This window comes from Mustela nivalis (assembly GCF_964662115.1).
Source record: "Mustela nivalis genome assembly, chromosome: 11".
Classification (NCBI taxonomy): Eukaryota; Metazoa; Chordata; class Mammalia; order Carnivora; family Mustelidae; genus Mustela; species Mustela nivalis.
This window is the reverse complement of record NC_139030.1, coordinates 46,406,992-46,426,361: the sequence shown is the minus strand read 5'-3', so window position 1 is coordinate 46,426,361 and position 19,370 is coordinate 46,406,992. Positions and strand designations below refer to the sequence as shown.

General features: G+C 40.2%; 1 protein-coding gene across 8 annotated transcripts in view; it reads left to right on the top strand.

Moving 5' to 3' along the window:
* The window catches only part of RAPGEF4 (Rap guanine nucleotide exchange factor 4), a 291,346-nt gene that overhangs the window by 231,743 nt on the left and 40,233 nt on the right, over window positions 1–19,370 (top strand). For all 8 annotated transcript variants that reach the window (XM_082689572.1, XM_082689567.1, XM_082689568.1 and 5 more), the window contains 3 exons: window positions 268–383; window positions 5,666–5,754; window positions 9,773–9,851. In XM_082689572.1, coding sequence (XP_082545698.1) covers window positions 268–383; window positions 5,666–5,754; window positions 9,773–9,851 — 284 coding nt within the window. The remainder of the gene's footprint in view (window positions 1–267; window positions 384–5,665; window positions 5,755–9,772; window positions 9,852–19,370) is intronic.

Sequence of the window (19,370 nt, the reverse complement as noted above, 5' to 3'; positions counted from 1 at the left end):
TCTGAAAGGTTTCTCAGAACACAACCCCCTCTTCTCTCCTCCGCTGTTTTTCTGAATCTGGGGTAAAAGCACAGCTTTAAAACCACGAGATGCAAACCTCATCTGGTCCTCTCCCTGACCGTTCCAGCCCTGACTTTGAAAATGACTTAATTTGTAGATGCAACAATTAGCATCACAAGCACCAAATGAGTTTCTGAAGCATTTGAAATTTTTTTCATTGTCTGAGAAAACAGCAGCATCTGTATGTGGTGTAATTTGTATTTACAGGACGTTGAGGCGAATACAGTCAGACTTAAAGAACATGACCAAGATGTCTTGGTGCTGGAGAAGGTCCCAGCAGGGAACAGGGCTTCTAATCAAGGAAACTCACAGCCTCAGCAAAAGTAGGTTTGCATCCAACACTGCAATTGCCAGACTATGATTAACCTTTTCACATGGTATCATCATTTCTACAATAGCATGCTCTCCTTTTTTGTGGAAGACAGCAGTGTGTGTGACTTTTTTCTCTCTATTGACTAATCACACATCTTGTGGAGTATAATGTATCATTTCTGGCACTGCGTGGAGTGTGGTGCTGCCTGGAGGAATTCAGAGGAGACTGTTCCCCTACTCTGCAGACGCTCTCTGTCTACGGTGTTCAGTTGTAATAGCTTTGGAAGAGAAGACGGGGAGAACAATGCAAATAAGAATGCCAGCCAGTGCGAAGGATGGGAAGGCCCCGAGGTGATGAGAACCTTTGGTATTTGAATTTCATGTGTAGGATTTCCCAAGAAGTGCTTTCATCTTATCGGAATGAGCGTCTTGGCCGGGAACCCAGACTTCAAATATAAGACAGCCTATTGATTGCAGCCCAGAAACATCCATTTGTCCTTATCAATACCCAGTCCTGCTAACACTGAAAGGAGGTCTGTTCCCCATGTGTCGGGTTCCCTGTCTAACTTGAACCTTTTTCAGCTCTCTATGCTCAGTTCCATCTTTTGTTGCAACTCCTTGCATGAGGCTGTTTTCCCCATCAAATGTACCAACACTTAAATAGGAAGACAGAAGAACAAGGAAATGTAGCTTTAAGAAATTGTAGAAGATTGCAGAATCTTGTTTTTAATGTAAGATCAATCTTCAATCTTGGAATAATAAAAACACCCATTCTGTAGCTAAAGAAGTGTCACCAAATAATATATTGAAAAAGAATGCCTCCAAAGTAATTTCCCTTTGTTTGCAACAAAAATGGGGTGTTCCTTTAATCAGGCTACTCACAGTAACTGATGAATTTATACTGTTTAGACTAGAAAAGCCCAAAGCTCAGACATTTTCATCTGGATGAATCAACATATTTTCAAAGAAGGCGGGAAAAAATAGAATAATGTTGGATAGCCATAATGTATTTTGCATGTTTTGTGTAATCCTTACAACAAACCCCTGTTAACAGATGGGAAAAATTTAGGCTCAGAGAAGCAAGTTACTTGCCCAAGATTACAAAGCTGTAATGACAGAACTGGTACCAGGTCCAGCTTGACCAGTTTAAATTCTTTTCTGCCTTCGGCCATGAAGTTTACTATAGCCAAATACAGTATGTAAATACTGTATCCTCAACACTATCACCTAAACATTGCAGACCAATATATTTCAAAAGGGCTGACATAAAACAAACTTTATTAAAAAACTACCCTTTCACATATAAGCTTATAAATTGCCAACCAGAGTTCTTTTTTTTTCTTTTTCTTTTTTTTTTTTTTTTTTTTTTTTTTGCTAGTATCCATTCTTAAAAATGTTCTTTCATAAATGTTTTTAAAAGTCATCCTTTGAGCCCATAGTGGATGAGATTGAAAACATTTTTTTATGTGAAAGTTTGGCCCCTCCCTGTTGATTTTCCTTAGGGTGCTTAAATATATCTAGACCATTTTATAGTGGCAATCTGCATTCTTTAATAATGCCTACAATGTCTCAGGAAAAGTTTGCTACCAGAAAAAGGAAGCCTTGAAAATTCTCCTTAACCTTGAAACATTTGACCAAGAAGTCCCCTGGAGGCCCGCTTCCTTCACCTCTTCATACCACAGGGGAATGATCAAAAACGTTTGCTTGTTACAACATAGTCCATTCAGAGCGCCTTCCAAATATAGATTTTTTTTTTTTTTTTATGAAATCAAACTAAAGGGAACAGAAGAGGAGAAGCCCATGTATTCAATTTATTTTAGGCCTGGATCTGATTTCCGTTATATCTCCTTTTTTGTGTTCTGCAGACCAATCCAGATTTCTTATATAATTCAAAAACGTGTGCATGTTCACAGCAAACCATTTAAGAAATATCAGTCAGCGCAAAATAATGCAGTAGGCAAGATCAGCTCCCTGAAGAGGAAAAAGCCATTCTCTCAAGGGGCCCCTTCCCATGTTGGGCTTTCTGAAGCCAGACCAGAGTTAAAAGGGGGCACCATGTGAGTGAATTTTGGCCTGATGTTCTGGATAACTTTGATAATATGCCAACAATGCTGTCTATGGATGGACTTAGGAACTTTGAGGGCCTCTGTCTTTTCAGAAATCATCCTTTTTGAGCTCAAAGGGGGTCACCACATTGGTGCTGATAGTAATGTTATTTTTCTGATTCGCTTTTCCCCTGAGAAATCCAGAACAGTTTTTTATGTATGCATTTTAAACTTTCAAAACTGCCTGACTACCCAAGCCACTCAACACTGAGGATGATATTAAAACGTCAGTAGCAGGACAGTGTTTCTCGTGATGAATAAACTATCTGAGGCTCTCTAACGTTTACCATTTTGGATATCTTCTGCTCTGTGGTTACGTGATTTTAGGAGGAAAGAGAAAATTTGAAGGGACTATTCCTGCTTTAGTTCCCGTGTTACTTTTTCCTGAGACTATCAATTTCTCAGCTCCATCCTGTTTGCAGAAAGATAGTCTCTTTTAGGCTCTCCTCCTTCCCCATCCTTTATTGTTGTTCTAGGTGCAGAGAGAAGTGTCCTCATTTCTAGACTCGGTGTTTGGAAAAGATTTTCTGTCACAGGCTTAAAAGCCCAAAGCTTGGATAATGTAACCAATTGGGGTTTTCTTTAACTTGGACTAGAGGAGCTCCTTCATGCAATAAACTGAAGGGAGCCATGCTGTCTGGTGTTCAGGTCGCTCATTTAAACAGAGCTCAAGCAGTGGGCGTCTGGCAGCGTTCAGTGTGAGACAGAGCAGCAACATGATGTTTCAGCAAAGCCCAGAGCTGCAAGGTCACAGATGGCTACGTCTGGCCAGGAGCTCCTTGGCCCTCCCTCTCCAGAGTTCCCTACCCTAAGAGAGTGTCCACACCTGTACTACCCTCTGTGGAGCTGGGGAGGGAGAGGATGGGCGAAGGCAGCCCCCAGCTGTTACCACTAGAGGGAGCCATTTGTAGCAAAAACAAGATCCTGGGGCCTCTGACAGTTAGAGATATTGTTTCTCTCTGCTGAGATGAAAGTTTCCTATCTTGGCTGCCCCCCACACACGTCTTTATTCTTCTTGGCCTGACATAATACTCTAACTAAGGAGTGTCCAAACCAAAAACACCAGAATGGGAAGCCAACCTGGCAGAGCTAAACTTCAGAGGCAGGAACGAATGTCCAACTGATTCCACATCTGCTCTGTAGCGAGCTTTAGAGCCCGCAGCCGCCTAGCAACAGCTGCCCAGTGCCCTGTCCAGTCCACGTAACTGGTGTTTGATCTGATGTATTTATACACTTAAGTAAATAAAACTTGTTTTCGGAAACAAACAAGCTCCCGTTCAGCATGTGTGGCCGGTATCTAGACATAGCCTCAATCCGGAGCATCTTGGATCCAGGTACCCACCCGGAGTGACACCACAAGACGTACACCTGTGCTCCAAAGCCAGCCCAGGCTCACAGCAGGCCCTTAGTAACTCTGACCACAGGTCTGCAGCCTCCCCTTGCCAAGTAGTTTCTCCATCTGCAGAGTGATGATCATATTTAGCAAGCAGGAATAAGCCTGACGACATTGTTCAGTGCCCACCCAGCTGTTTGGGGCATAGTAAACACTCCACAGAGGCTGATGCCCTCTGTAACCCGGTTCCTTGTTAACATGGTCAGATGCTACTCATCTCCCAGCTCGTGTGGGAAGCATGACCCGAGAATCGTGTGTCTCAGGAATTATTGAAGGACCTCAGCAATTTTCTCCATTTATGTGTCTGAGTCATTATAGAGACACCCTCTCTTTTCCTCGAATAGGCACCACCTACACAAGGAAAAACCCTTGTCTTTTGCCTTATGTATTCTGAGAAAAGAGTGACACTTTTGAGATTAAAATCGATTATTTTTCTATTCCCCCTTTCCTCTTCCAGACTCCAAAGCCAGGCTTCCTCAAAGATGTAACTCCTCAGCTCCTTTCTGGTCCTGAGTGCATGTATACACTCGCAGGCACCCACAGCATAGTCCTGGCTAATGGTCACCTTAGCTTTCAGGGAGCCGGCGTTTGCTGCCTCATTGAGTCCCAGGCTCGCACCACCCAGTCTCTGTTTTCTCGTGCACAGGGTTATAAGTTGGCTTGCTCCTTCTATACCCCTACAGGCAGGAAGTAAAGACCTTGACAATTAATACTTCACAATATTCTTGGGATCTCAACACACTTCCTGCAAGGTCTCAAATGGGCAAGGAAAGGGTGTTGGTGAGGAGAAAAAGAAATCTGGGTTCTTCTGGAGCTGAATTATACCACTGCTTTCTGAACATATGCGAGTTTTATTTTCGTTCTTGTTTTTCTTCCCATCATTTTGTTTTACGTGAAAACCCGAGCAGAAAAGCAAAGTCTGAGTTTTAGAATAGGATCTCTCAGATCATCTTAATGTATTTTGCCTATAGCTTTCATTCACTGTTTTATTGCTATCTTTAATATGACTTCGAAATAACCCACATTCAGTTTAAAACATAAATCCTGTCCGGTGGATTGTTGAAACCCATGGATGGATCTTCTGAAATAATGACTAAAACCCCCACTCCCCCAAAATACAGATATTTGATAGTAAAATAAATTATGTGAATTTTCTACTGTTGATTTATTTCCTATTCCGATGCTACTGGAGTTTATTTGCTCACTGGTGTTTAGGTTTTTGTTTTCCTTTCTCTTGTTTTATTCTTAGCTATGTTTCCAAAGCACATACCAGTGTACAGTTGGGAAAGACAGAACATTCCAGAAATAGGCAGGGGAATCCAATGTGGGACTGAGATTTTGCTACAAATAACCCATATATGGAAACCTAGTTTACTGTCACTTCCCCTCACCATCTCCCCCTGCCTGACCTGAACTGCCCTGTGATTTACATGATCCTTTCCATTCCCTCAGAGCAAGGCTGAAGTTTCTCGGTTCCCAGCCTGCGAGAGCCACTTTCCAAGTTTTCTTTAGTTCCATGTAGGGAAAAAAGAATAATGTTTTAGTAACTACTTCAGTTTGTGGGAGTTTTCTTCATTGCCTTCCCGTGTGGCTTTGGCAAGGTACATCGTCCCTCTTACCATAAGGAGAGTATGGGCCATAAGTTAAGTCATGATGGTTCACTGGGGTTCCGAACATGAACAAATACATGAAAACAAAATAAAATAGAAAACATAAAAACCTTAGGTATGTAAAAAGTTATTCTTTAATGATTTGCCCACTTCTGAAAAACTAATGGTTTTTATTTCTTATCCAGGTATACTGTGATGTCAGGAACACCTGAAAAAATTTTAGAGCATTTTCTAGAAACAATACGCCTTGAACCAGCTTTAAATGAAGCAACAGGTAAACACCGAGCAGTTTTGTGTGTCCATTAAATCCATGCAGAGCACTGTTTAAAAAAAAAAAAACCAAAAACCCTGAATTCATTCTCAGTGTGTGTAGCCACACAGTTTCAGAAGGAAGATATGTGTATTAACATTAAAGAACCTTCCTCTGTGGCCAAGTCAGGGAGCGATCTTTCTGACCCTCCTCAGCCCGCCCCAGTTCTGGCTGTCCTTTGTAGATGGCACAGACTTGTTCATGCATTTTAGGAATAGCCTTCCATAGACTAGATTCGATTATCATTTAAATCCTATGTATTTCCATAAAGGATTTGTGCCAGCTAAGAGTAAAATGGTTCTGTCTGCAGTTGCAGATTCTCAGGCTGCCCCAGGGTGTCACTGAACACCCCCACCTGTGCAATCCTGCTAGGGCTGTCATAACAAAGACCGCAAACCGGGTGGCTTAAACAATAGAGGTATATCATCTGCGAGTGCCAGAGGCTACAAGTCCAGGATCAAGGTGACAGCAGGGCTGGCTTCTTCTGATGGCTGCGGAGGAGAATCTGTTCGTGCCACTTTCCTAGCTTCTAGTGGCTTGCCAGTGACCGTTGGCATTCCTCGTTCTGTAGCTGCTTCTCTTTGGTCTCTGCCTTCATGTTCACGTGGCATGTTCATGTTCACGTGGCATGTTCATGTTCACGTGGCATGTTCACTATGTGCCTTTGCACATAGCCTTCCCTCTGTACATCTGCCTCAGTGTCCAAATTTCCCCTTTTCATAAAGGATACCACTCATATTGGATTAGGGCTCACGCTGATGCCTCCTTCTTAACTACATCAGCAAAGACCCTATTTCCAAATAAGATCACATTCTTAGGTAGTGAGGGTTACAATTTCAACATATCTTTTCAGGGGGGAAACATTCCACTCATAACACTGCCTTATGGTGAACCAGTCCTCCTAACTACGACTCAGAGATTTGAGGATGAATGAGACGAATCACACCACTGAGCTACATGTTTAGAGTTACATACTGTTCTCCATTTCAGTTACCATCTTGTACATGACTTTGGAACAGCAAGTATTCAACTTAAAAAAAAAAAAATCCTATGTTACAAGCCTGTCTCAGAATAATAGGTTACTATTTTAAGCATGCCGAGCCCGTAGAACATTTATCACTAAAAGAAGTTCAAAGATTTATGTCAAATACTTAATGACAGTTCAAAGCCCAGTTCCATCACCTTTGCAATATATTCAAGGTAAAGTCATCATTATTACTATATACCTCCGAAAAGTATTTTGCCACTGATTTACTTCTTATTTGATCTCCTCCTTCTAGCTTCTCATTTATACAGAGATAATCAGATTTGTTTTCATGCAGTACCTTAATTGGGGAGTAGTCTGTATAAAAGCCAGGATCTCTGACTCTAGAGCAGTCATTTTCAGTTCAATATTTGTTGAGTCTCCTGTAGGGCAGACTCAAAGCTGGGTGCTAGGCAAGGTGAATCCAAGAAGCCACCCTTCTGTCCTCAGGAAGTTTATAACCTGCCAAAGGACATAGAGGGATGTGCAAATAACTTGAGCATAAGGCAAGTTCTTCAGGAGGGGGACCAGCTGAGGGGACCAGGCAAAGTGTCATGGAGGATATAGCCTTGGGAGTGGCCCTCAGGAAGGTGGGAGGCTAGTAATGAGAGACTGGGGACTAAGCCTACCGTACTGAAGGACAACATTAGTACTGACCTAGACCTAGAAGGACCAAGTGGTCTGGTTCTGCCTGGCTATCATATATATAAGTGGGAGGAGGAAGGTAAGGTCTAGGAATTTAACGACAGATCTTACAGGGTCTTCAGTGCAAAGCTAAGTAAGCACTGGGGAATGGTTGAAGATGTCTGAGTGAGAAGAATGTGAGAAAAACTTTTCTTGAGAAAGGAAAACCCTCAATGGACCCATTAGAAGGGGAGTCCTTACTTCTTAGAGGCATACATAACCTCTAATAAACCAAATTTCTAGAACCTGGCATCAAGAAAAATACAACTGATCTTTCCCCTCTGTTTAACTATTTGCCCAGAATGTGTGATTGCCTAGTGTAAGAAACAGCAGATTCTGTAAAGTGAGTATTGATTGACAAGGAAGATTCTGGTACATGAGAGACCATGGCATCTAAGGAAAGATCTGTAAGATCTTAATTACCCATGAAGAACAAATAAATCCTTCCTTTTAAAGTCACCTCTGAAAGAGGTGGGGACTAGATTATTGCTTCTTCAAAAACTGAAGCCTAGAAATCAGTGCATTCTGTAGCTGGCATGGAGAATGTGATTCCTGACCCTTCCATTTTTGTTGTTAGAACCAGGTCAACATCATAATTTAATATTGAACTTCCTTATCTGTGTTTTTTTCTGATTCCATTTTTCTTACATAGAATGTTCATGACTTGGAGATAAAGAACAAATCAGTATCTTCCCATCATCAAGAATATGAATGTTCTACACAGTCCTCCTCGACACTCAAAATAACCCTAGCACAGGCCCATGAAACATGGATGCTATAGGGTGGGAGACCTTGGCATTTCTGGGCTTCTAATACAGTGAGAAATGTCAGAGTCAACAGTGAAACTGGTTTTCATCATAGAAATGTACACCCCTGGATCTGACAGTACCTTCTCTTAATTTACAGAACATCTGTTTTCTGCCTAAGACCTATTAGTTTCCTAAACTTTTTACTTCTATTACCAGCATTAGTCATTTAGTGACTTGAGAAATTATTTTCTAGTAGACAATGATTTTTTAAATCAGTTCTCAAGTGTTACTGCCTGTGAGCAGAGAATGAGAAAGCCACATTGAAATGTGGGTGCTGGCTGGATACTGTGCTAGGTGACCAGCTCGCCAGCCTTGGGGTCCCTCCTCAAATCTCTGCTTTAGCAAAATTTAAGCTACTATGTAGCATAATTCTTGTAAGACTCTTATAGGAGTTTACCCACCATCTGTAAAGAATATCTAAAATTTATACAAAGGTGATCCTAGAGATTAAACTTAGTCAAAGCCGAAGTCCTTTTGTACTTAAGGGGAAAAGTTCCATATAGCTTGTCTGGCAACTTCTCTGTGTCTTCTCTGGGACTGAATAATGGGACTAAAATAGCTGGTAACACCAAGTGAGGACAGTGTGAGATTACACTCATCAGTTACATGTAAATGAGTCTAATGTCGTCATGTGACTTAGTAGGGTGTTTGCAAACAGGACAGTGATGATCCTATTGTCACATGTAAATATATCAAATCAACACATTGTACACCTTAAATTTCCACAATGTTACATATCAGTTATATCTTAATTTTTAAATTGTAAGATCATTTAAAGTATAGACTTTGGAAATCTAATATATTCAATTAAAATTTGTACATTTATTACCATTTTCTATTTGAAAAGTGACATGAAAGTCACAAAGATCTTAGCTACCATCTTAAAGGTGTCAGAGAGCTTCTGTTTTGTTTTTTGTTTTGTTTTGCTGCAGTTCCCACTCCTAGCCTTTATCTTGTCCTTTTTTTCCCCCTGCTTTTGTTTCCCTCACCAACTTTCTGCTCTTACCGCCTCCTTTTTCTAGAATTCCATTGTCCACTCATCTTTCATTGCTCCCTATGGAAACAAGGGGTAGAAAAGACATAAAGGAAAACAGATGTTGACAAAAGATGTATGATGTAAGGTAGACAAAGAAATGACCATATGTGAATCCTGCACATGTGGAAATGCCCATGGGTAGCTCATTAATTATAGGTATTTTTAAAATATGCATTGTGGCTAAGGTGACCAGCACTGTCTCTTTAAAATACTGTACTTTTTTATTCACCATCCTAAGACGTTGAGTTTTGATCTCAAGCTTGTGAACATTATTATTTTTAAAATGTAGTACCTCTATGTACAGTCAAACTCAAATCCCCCAAGCCAACGCAGAAGAACCATCGACCAAGAACAAATGAATAGATACTCTTGCCTTTCTAAAGCTTTCTGCAAAAACCTAATTTCTTTTTCTGCTCTGCTTTTCTGTAGATTCTGTTTTAAATGACTTTGTTATGATGCACTGTGTTTTTATGCCAAATACCCAGCTTTGCCCAGCCTTGGTGGCCCAATATCCTTTTGTGGTTTGAAGTCTCTATTCCCTTGAAGACACCTCGTATCTATCTGGTCATTATCTCATTTCATTCTCTGAAGGTAAGTCACAGCCCAGGCAGGGTCATGCTCTCCACCACTGTCAAACTGAAACACCCACAATTTTCCCCCCAGCGTAGACACCAGCCCTCTCTAGCAGGTTTGGTCGTGCTGTAAGGATCTCCTCCCTGTTACCTGTGTAGAGAAATGTGAGCCAAGTTACCTCAGGAAGGTGATACATAACTGGGAGGTAGGTTAAAGAAAGTTATGGAGAAGAGTATTCTTAGAGAATTCTTAGAGAGTAGGGACAGTTCCCTGAGCTTGGAAACAGACACTTTACCTCTGCAGGATACCTGACAGCATGACCTGGGGCCTGCCTGCATTCTTCTTCCAAGGTCCAGGATTAATCCCTTTGCGCATAAATATGGGTGACCATAATGGGGTAGCTTTTCTTTCACACCTGTCCTACTCCACCCTGTCCTCCAGAAACCAAATGTATTCCTTCATTGCCATTTTTATTATTGTCACACTGACTGAAGTCACACAAAATTGGAAATTCTAATGGCAGTTCCCCTGGGCAGCTGGAGCACTGACTTTGTTTGGGGCAGCTTTTCAATAGTCTGTTGAATTGACCAATTAGTACATGGTATCTGGCACAGAGAGAGCATCCAGAAAATCAGGTTGAATAAAAACGGTGAATGTTATTGAGTTACACCCTCAACTTCAGGGGTCATGGGAAAGTATATTTTCCAATTCTGCTTTATATTTAAAGCAACAAAAATTTAGACCCCAAAACACTTTGACTTTTTGAGTAGTTAAATCTATTGAAGGAGAATGGCTTTTTTTTTTCCTCTGAGCAATCCAATCAATGTTGCATGTTTTTCTTTTTCAGAATTATAATTGCCCTACCTGATTCTCATTTTCTTGTTCACTCATAATTCTCTTTGAAGTCAACAGAATGTGTGAGGATGGGAGATTTGAGTTGAATATGTTATTCAGAAGCAACTGCAAGAGTGAGATTTGGGTGTTTATTTGCCTGGAAACTATCTTTCCAAGTAATGACAGCTTAATGAGACTCACATACATTATATATTCTTTCTGGCTTATATTCCGTTTTTCTCAAGTAAAGTTAACACATTCAGGATCTCTCTGTGCTCTTTTAATCCACACATGGTAATCGTTATTAGACCTTTGAGACTTGTTAGAAGGAAAAATAAAAACCACCACTGAGTTCTTTTTTTCCAACAGTTAGCATATCGATAAGATTTAAGCCAACAAAATGCAGAGAAGAGTGAGGGAATATAGCGGGCCACATCATGCCATATTTATAAGTAGAAACCCCAAGTCTTAATTTTTGCAAATTCTGCTTTCTTCATTTATTAGCTTGTTCTTCTTTAGAGCTGATTGAGGATATTCATATCACTGATCTCTGTTTTTAAAACAGAAGTTCCTAGAGGGGAAGTCCATGCTATGTCCAGGTCGGGAGGTGTAGGGAAAAATGGTAGTAGGTAGAGGAGAGAAAGTCAGGAAGGTGAACAGTGGAATCAAGGGAGGCCTATGATATCTGATCCGGATTCTTTTCTCAGTAGACGGAGAGAATCCAGGATAGCTGGGTGTCTTCTAAAGTACCTAGTGCCCTCAGATCACCTCCTTCGTACTTGGCCCTACGAGAAGTTAGATTCTCTTCATTGCTCTATTTTGAACCAACTCTCTGTGTTAGGTATCTTGCTAACAACAATGACCCATATTTATCCTTCCAGGTGTCTACTGGGTTAGTATTAGCTTTGTCTTACAAATGAGGATTCTGGGACTCAGAAACAGTGGGGTGACATACCCAAGGCAAGTGGCAGCGTCAGGATTCATCCAGGTCATAGGATTCTGAGCCTGGAGTGCGTCACTTTTTTTCTCCACATATTATTTCTTTAAGAGCTTATCCTTTAGAGTTTAAGAACATTTCTTGACAATGCATTGCAGGATACATGTTTATCTGTGTTTCAGTTGACTCAAAGCAAAGTAGGCCTAACGTATTGAAACCAAATATATGAAACGTTCAGTAGAACTTTTCGCAATCATAGAAATATTCTGTTTCTGCTAGACCAGGATCCACTAGCCTTGAAATTTGCTACTGTGACTGAGGAACAGAATCTGTGATTTTACTTAATTTTTGTTAATTTACATTTAAATAGCCATGTGTGGCTTGTGGCTGCCATATTGGACAACATGTCTAGTCCTTAGATGGGAACAAGAGCCTCCAACAAAAATTGCTGTTATGTGATGCCGACCGAGGGAGGGTATCCCAGGGATGCCAGGGGCTTACCCTGCTGCAGGCTGGCCAACAGAAAGGGCTTGGTCCCTGAAGATCATGGCAGTGCTTCTATATTATGGTGAGGACTCAATTTTTAGTTCCCCTTTTTCTGTAGGAACATCTTATGTCGGCTTCTTATATAGGCTATGTTTGTTTGGTCATTGGTAACATAAACCAACTGTGACCATCTTAAAGAATATAGGAATTTCTCAGAGGGATTTGGGTTCACTCAGAGAATTGAAGGGATCCTGGAAGAGCCCAGGCTTTCAAAAGGGGCCTTGGGCGCAAGAAATAAAGACCTGCTTTGGGGCCAAATCTGCTCCAAGCATCCTAGGCTGATTCCCACATCCCTAGGAAGGAGGGTCGGGTTGGCCTAGCTCAGGTCCCTGCTGACATCTTGGTCAAAGGAAGGCAAAGCACTTTCCCAACAGTCCCCCAGAGCTTGTCTGTGAAGAAAAAGAGAGGAAATGGAGAAATAGGTGATGAGCAGACCAAACAACTAGTACCCATAAACTGCTAACACTTCATGCACCAGCCACAGGGAGAAATCAGGTAAAGCTGAGCTGGTGGGTTGATCCCCATATTATTAACATGAGAGAAGGGAGAGTAAAATACTTAACCTCGTTCCATTAAAGCACTTGGATTAAAGTGAGTTGCTTTGGCTGAGTCTTTTCAAAGTACTTAATATCTGTGACTGTGCCTAGCAGCCCTATGAAGAAGTCAGTACTGTCACTGCTCTTTTTCCAAATCAATAAACGAGGATAATGAAAAATTATGATTTGCTCAGAGAAAGGTAATTACTAGTACAGAAAAGATTTGAGCCCTGAGCCACTGACACCTATTTCTGTCCTTAATCCACATTGTATGTCACCTCCAATTTTGCTTTTAGCACGGAGGAAGATGGTAGAACTCTCTTTAACATTAATCTCTCAGGCCTTTTATACGCTAATGAGAGAAAAATCTCTATTCATTAGATATGCTTGGAACACGATTTCACCTGATGAATACAAGTGCTTTCTAATGAGTTTTTAAAATTATATTTGTTCAATTTCTGTACTTTTCATCTTTAGTTTCTTGAATCTTTTTAAGATTTGCACTTAAAATTCAGTAGAGTTTTCCACTGGTCTTTAAAAAAGAAAATAAAACCACCTATAACCCTGTCAGGTATTACCGTTGTTAACATTTTGGTATGTATCCTTCCAGTCTTTTTTCTTCACAGGTAGATATATATTTTTATTTTTTTAAATTCTTTTATATTTTTAAGTATAACAAGAGAATCATACTATAAGTAATTCTGTGTACTTTGTCATTAAAAAATATTTTATGAATAGCTTTCTCTGCCATTAAATACTTCTCTGCAAATTTTTTTCAAAGTATAGATATCTTATAAAAGTGAGATCATGTTGTATATGCTTTTTAATAATATTTTCTTCTTCACTTAATAGCATGCTGTGGGTATCTTTTCAGACATGTATGTGTATGTTTATATATATAAATGAAACTACATTTTTTTAAAGAATTTATTTTACTTACTTGACACAGAGAGAGAGAGATCACAAGTAGGCAGAGAGAAAGAGGGGGAAGCAGGCTCCCTGCTGAGCAGAGAACCTGATGTGGGGCTAGATCCCAGGACACTGAGATCATGACCTGAGCCGAAGGCAGAGGCTTAACCCACTGAGTCACCCAGGTGTGCCTACATCTTTTTTTTTCCAACCCGTTCCATAAACTCTTATTAAACACAATGTGTCATATAGTGCTGGGCAACAAGGTGATGCAGATGCATGAGAAAAACATGCTATCATTTTCATTAACTCACAATATTATCTGGTAGATTTGTCGTAGTTTATTTTCTTAGCCTCTTTCTATTGGATATTTACTTTTTTTTTCAAATTTTTTTTTCTATAACAAATACAATGGGCTGAATCAACATCCTTCCAGCTCAATCTTTGCCCACATGTAAGATCATTTCATTACTTTGAAAGCAGGCAAGGAGTAAGTAATGCTTTAATGCTTTTGATGTTTACTACAGCATTGCTCCCCTGTTGTCTTAATTATGTCTTTTATGATTAAACTCTAGCCTATTTTTTTTGTACAAATCCATGTAGGCCTTAGTTCAGTAAGTGATCACAACTAAGTTAATATTATTTTGAATTTTAATAACTATGTCCTTGATTTGGAGCATTTTTCTTATCATTTACTTTATGTTTCCAGCACCCAGCCCCCACATGTGAGACATAAAAAGGACTAGTGTGATATTTATTTCATTTTACATGTGGGAGAAATCAAGACACATAGAGCCAAGAGAGCACCTAAGATCACACACATCCTGGCAAATGTTTAGAGAAACTCCATGTAGCCCTAAATAATTCCAACTGCAGGGGACATTGTCCTTGTCATCAGTGCCATCTCAGTGGGTCAGTCTAGCTACTCTGTAACAGGCTGCCCTTGGCCATGGTTTGTTCTCGTATTACAGGCCCAAAGTAGACTGAGATTCAAAGAGAGACGTTCTGGGGCTTCTCAAACTTTAGGAAAGAGAACAGGAAGACTATAGCCCCAGTTGCCAGTGATGGCCTTCCTACAATGAGTAGGGGAATAAATCATATGTCAAAGCTGAAATGCATGGAGAGTCAGGAAAAAAAAAATGGTTCTATGATGGCATCACTGCACTTGCCCAACCCTGCAGCTTACCCTGCCGAAGACTCCTTGTTATGTCAACAAATACAAGTCTTTGTGACTCGGGACAGATTGTCATTACAGCTGAAAGCATCTTGAATGATCATGGCTTATATTTAAATTCATAAAAATGTAAATACAGCAATAATTTTGGCCAAATATTTTTTCCTAGTGTCTTAATTTCTTTTGGCTTAGTATACACAAATTCTCTGCTTTTGGCATGGAAAAAAAATCATTTCATTTCTTGAAGCAAAGAGGAAAAAAGAGAATACAGATTTGCTACGAAGTTTCAGCTAAAACTACTTCTCTATATATTATATCTCTTATACAGAGACATAGCAAACACAATAGCTTCCTTTAGTGAAAAGGCAGGGCCTCCATCATTTATATCACTGTCAAATTGAGCTGGGACATTCTCTTTAGAAATTGACTGAGGTTCCCTAGGAGGAACCTTTTTCAAAATTTGCTTTTCTTCTTGATGATTTACAAAACAGCATCGGGTTCTTATTCTCCAGATTAAGCCAAGTTTTTAGGAATATTATTTAGATGTCTAAGGAAAATTGTCAGCTTAAATTTTGTTGAAGCCAAATTTTACCATTGTAGTCCCCCAATTGTTTCTGCAAGTGTTTAATCCATATGCTACTCTCAGTGCAATTTATTTCTGCAGATATGCAACTTAAGACTTCATTTCCAATAAGGAAGACTTGCTTTGATCATGATATGATGCGTCCTCTTTCTCAGAAAATGACCGTGTTATCAGATATTCTACAAAGTATTTTATACCCATTTCTCAGCCTCATATCAACACCATGGGATGCGTACTCTTTTTACGTGAGGGGATGAGACTGAGGAGGTATGTCGTTTTACCCAAGTTCCATTGCTGGCAAGTGTTAGAATAGTAATGGGTTGAACCCAGCAATGGGTTGTTAGTCCACATCCTACTTCTCTGGTGGGAATGCTAGCCCCTGAGTTAAGACTAAAAAGAATAGCCAAGAACGGGAGGCTTCTAAAAATGCAAAGAATTCTGAAAATCAATGAGAAAAAAAAACAAAAAGTTCCAAGCAAGAAAATGGGAGGCACATAAAGAAAAATGACAACACAGAGAGTGGTCCTGGGAATTTCAAGTTCATAGACTCACATAGACACAGGAGCAGCTGATGTGATGGGAATAGCATTACAGTTAAACCCAGAGAGGCCAGGTCTCATGGAAAGTTCCCAAACCACCCATTTAAAAGATTTCACTTTATTTCCAGGGGGCGGATCAATAATAATGACGGTGACTAACACTTGCTGAGCATTTAATATGTCTGCGATACTGTTCTGTATGGTATACCAGTATTGTCTCAGCTCATCTGTAACAGCAGTCCTCTGACATTTACTGATGAAGAGACTGAGGTTCTAAATGGCCGATTAACTGTCCGACAGCCTCACGTTTGTAAGTAGGGAAGCGGGGAGATGAACCCAGGCGGTCTGATTCAAGAACTTGCCTTCCAAGCACATATTGCATGAAGGAAGGGATAGATTCGCAGCCCAGAATGTTGGGATGCTCCACGAAGGCAAGCAGGGTAGTAAAGAGACCCCATAACACGGTGGGAAAAGCACAAGGTCTGAAGTCAGAAGACCTGTGTTTAAGACTTGAGTCTTACAAGCTGTAGTGCTTGGCAATTATCCTTGACCTTTCTGAACCCTGTCTGTATAATAGGGGTAATTATACCTGTCTTGCCCAGTTCATCAGGTGGATGTGAGGATCAAATGAGGCTCTGTGTGTGAAAGTACATTATAAGCCTTCAAGCCCCTTATAAATAGTGCCCCATATAAATGCATTATTGTACCACCATGAAAGGAATCTAGCATCATGTAAAGGATATACCAATGCTTTGTCTAGTCAGTGGGCAGATGACCCCCAAAGTTTGTTTTCGGCTACAAGCAGCGATCTTGTATGCAAAGCAGGGCTTAAAAAACAACAACATTGAAGGATATCAGTTTGAATGTTGATAAGTGTTTTATAAATAGCTGCATAATTAGCATGTACTTACTGCAAAAAATATACATAATATTTTATTCCCTGTTGTAGGCTGTAATGAATCTGCCGCCTCTCCGTCCTAGGAGGCTTTCACTTACTTTCTCCATGATAATTTTAATATGTGGAACCATTATTAGCTGAATTAAGAATAAGTAAATGAGCAGTAAAAAAAAAAAAAATACAGAAAAATTACAGGTGCCTGTGGTGAGTAAGATAATAACTAGGTAAAAATATATGAAATAATTACAGTGTTTGAACGGCACAGCCGGCATGAGGAAAATGACTCAATGGAATATTAAGCCAGCTGTTGGCAGGGTAGAAAGACTGTAGCCTACACCGTGGCCTTCACCTCTTCAGATCCTCAGCCCTGATCCACACTGAAAACATTCAGTTTGTCCTCAGTCACAGTTGAGTAATGCCGAAGGAACCGGTCCAATTCGACAAAGAATTCAGTCATTCTGAGAGGCTGTGTTCCTATAGATTAAATACCCCGTAACTAAAAGATTCTATTTCAAAGATGCACCTGATATCTGGTACTTGTGTGGACCTAGTTCCTGATGGCATTGAATATGAACGTCCTTAGAATGTATCCATGATCTGTATTTGACATCTTTTTTTTTTTTTAAGATTTTATTTATTTATTTGAGAGACAGAGATCACAAGTAGGCAGAGAGGCAGGCAGAGAGAGAAAGAGAAGGAAACAGGCCCCCCGCTGAGCAGAGAGCCCTATGCAGGGCTCAATCCCAGGACCCTAGGATCATGACCTGAGCTTCGTGAAGGCAGAGGCTTTAACCTACTGAGCCACCCAGGTGCCCCTGTATTTGACATCTTGACAAAACAGAATTTCAGATAATTTAGATAAAGCTTTTAAGGAGCCATGATGTTTGTCTGTTTTTGAAAACTGTGTTATATATAGCACTCCAAACAGTGTAATTGAATTAAGGTAACCAGTCAATCAACAAACATTTGAAGTTTTTTATGATTCCCATTTTTGCTGTTAAGGATTCTGATTTAATGTTCCCAGATGGTGAAAAATCTTATTACCATAACAAGAGAAACCTCAAGTTAGGATTTGAAACCTCACGAATGTTTGGTTAATAGTGGTGAGTCACTGCTTTTTTTCTTTTTATGTAAGTTCTATGCCTAACATGGGGCTTGAACTCACAATCCCAAGATCAAGAGTCCCAATGTGCCGCCTCCTAAGCCAGCCAGTCACCCCCAAGCCGCTTTCTAAATCAAGAGGTACTAGTTGGAACTATGGCAGAGAGGATCTAGTTCAGACATTAGGAATCCTATGCCTTCCTGACCATCAGATTGTCAGGGAGCTGCAGCAATTAATTCTTGATTTCCTGTATGTGCTTTGTCTTCTTTGTGGATTTTTTGGGATCAGTTTCCGCATCTCAGACTGATTTCCCTATTATCCGATAAACTTCAAATCCCATAATTCTGCTGCATAATACATGTTAGCATAAAGAAATGTTAATATCAGACAAAATGTGCCAACAGAGACAGGTAAACAATGTCCTGGGGAGAGATAAGAGAACTGAGTTCTAATATCAAGAATTCTTTTGGTAGATTTGGAAAAACACTTAAACTCATTCTACCTCAGTTTCCTTACCCTCTGAAATTGTAGCGTTAGAGATACAATCAAAGGGCTTTTGCAACTCACAGATTCTGTGATTCTGTGAATCATCTGAAATCCACTCAGTGTGTCAGTGATGACTTTGGCCAACATTGACTATTAAGGCCTTTTCTTAATTGTATTTAAGATAAAAATGTAAGTAATTTTAGATTCTCTTACAGACTTTTTTTTTCACTTTATTTTATTTTATATCTTTTCAGTGTTCCAAAACTCATTGTTTATGCACCACACCCAGTGCTCCATGCAATAGTGTCCTCCATAATACCCATCACCAGCCTCACCCAACCCCCCATCCCCCTCCCCTCCAAATCCCTCAGTTTGTTTCTCAGAGTTCACAGTCTCTCATGGCTCATCTCCCTCTCCAGTTTCACCCAATTCACTTTTCCTTTCCTTCTCCTAATGTCCTCCATGTTATTCCTTAAGCTCCACAAGTAAGTGAAACCATATGATAATTGACTCTCTCTGCTTGACTTATTTCATTCAGCATAATCTCGTCCAGTCCCATCCATGTTGATACAAAAGTGGGGTATTCATCCTTTCTGGTGGAGGCATAATACTCCATAGTGTATATGGACCGTATCTTTTTTATCCATTTGTCCATTGAAGGGCATCTTGGTTCTTTCCACAGTTCAGCAACTGTGGCCATTGCTGCTATAAACATTGAGGTGCATACGGCCCTTCTTTTCACTTCATCTGTATCTTTGGGGTAAATACCCAGTAGTGCCACTGCAGGGTCACAGGGTAGCTCTATTTTTAATTTCTTAAGGAAACTCCATACTGTTTTCCAAAGTGGCTGCACCAACCCACATTCCCAACAGTGTAGAGGGTTCCCCTTTCTCCACATTCTAACACTTGT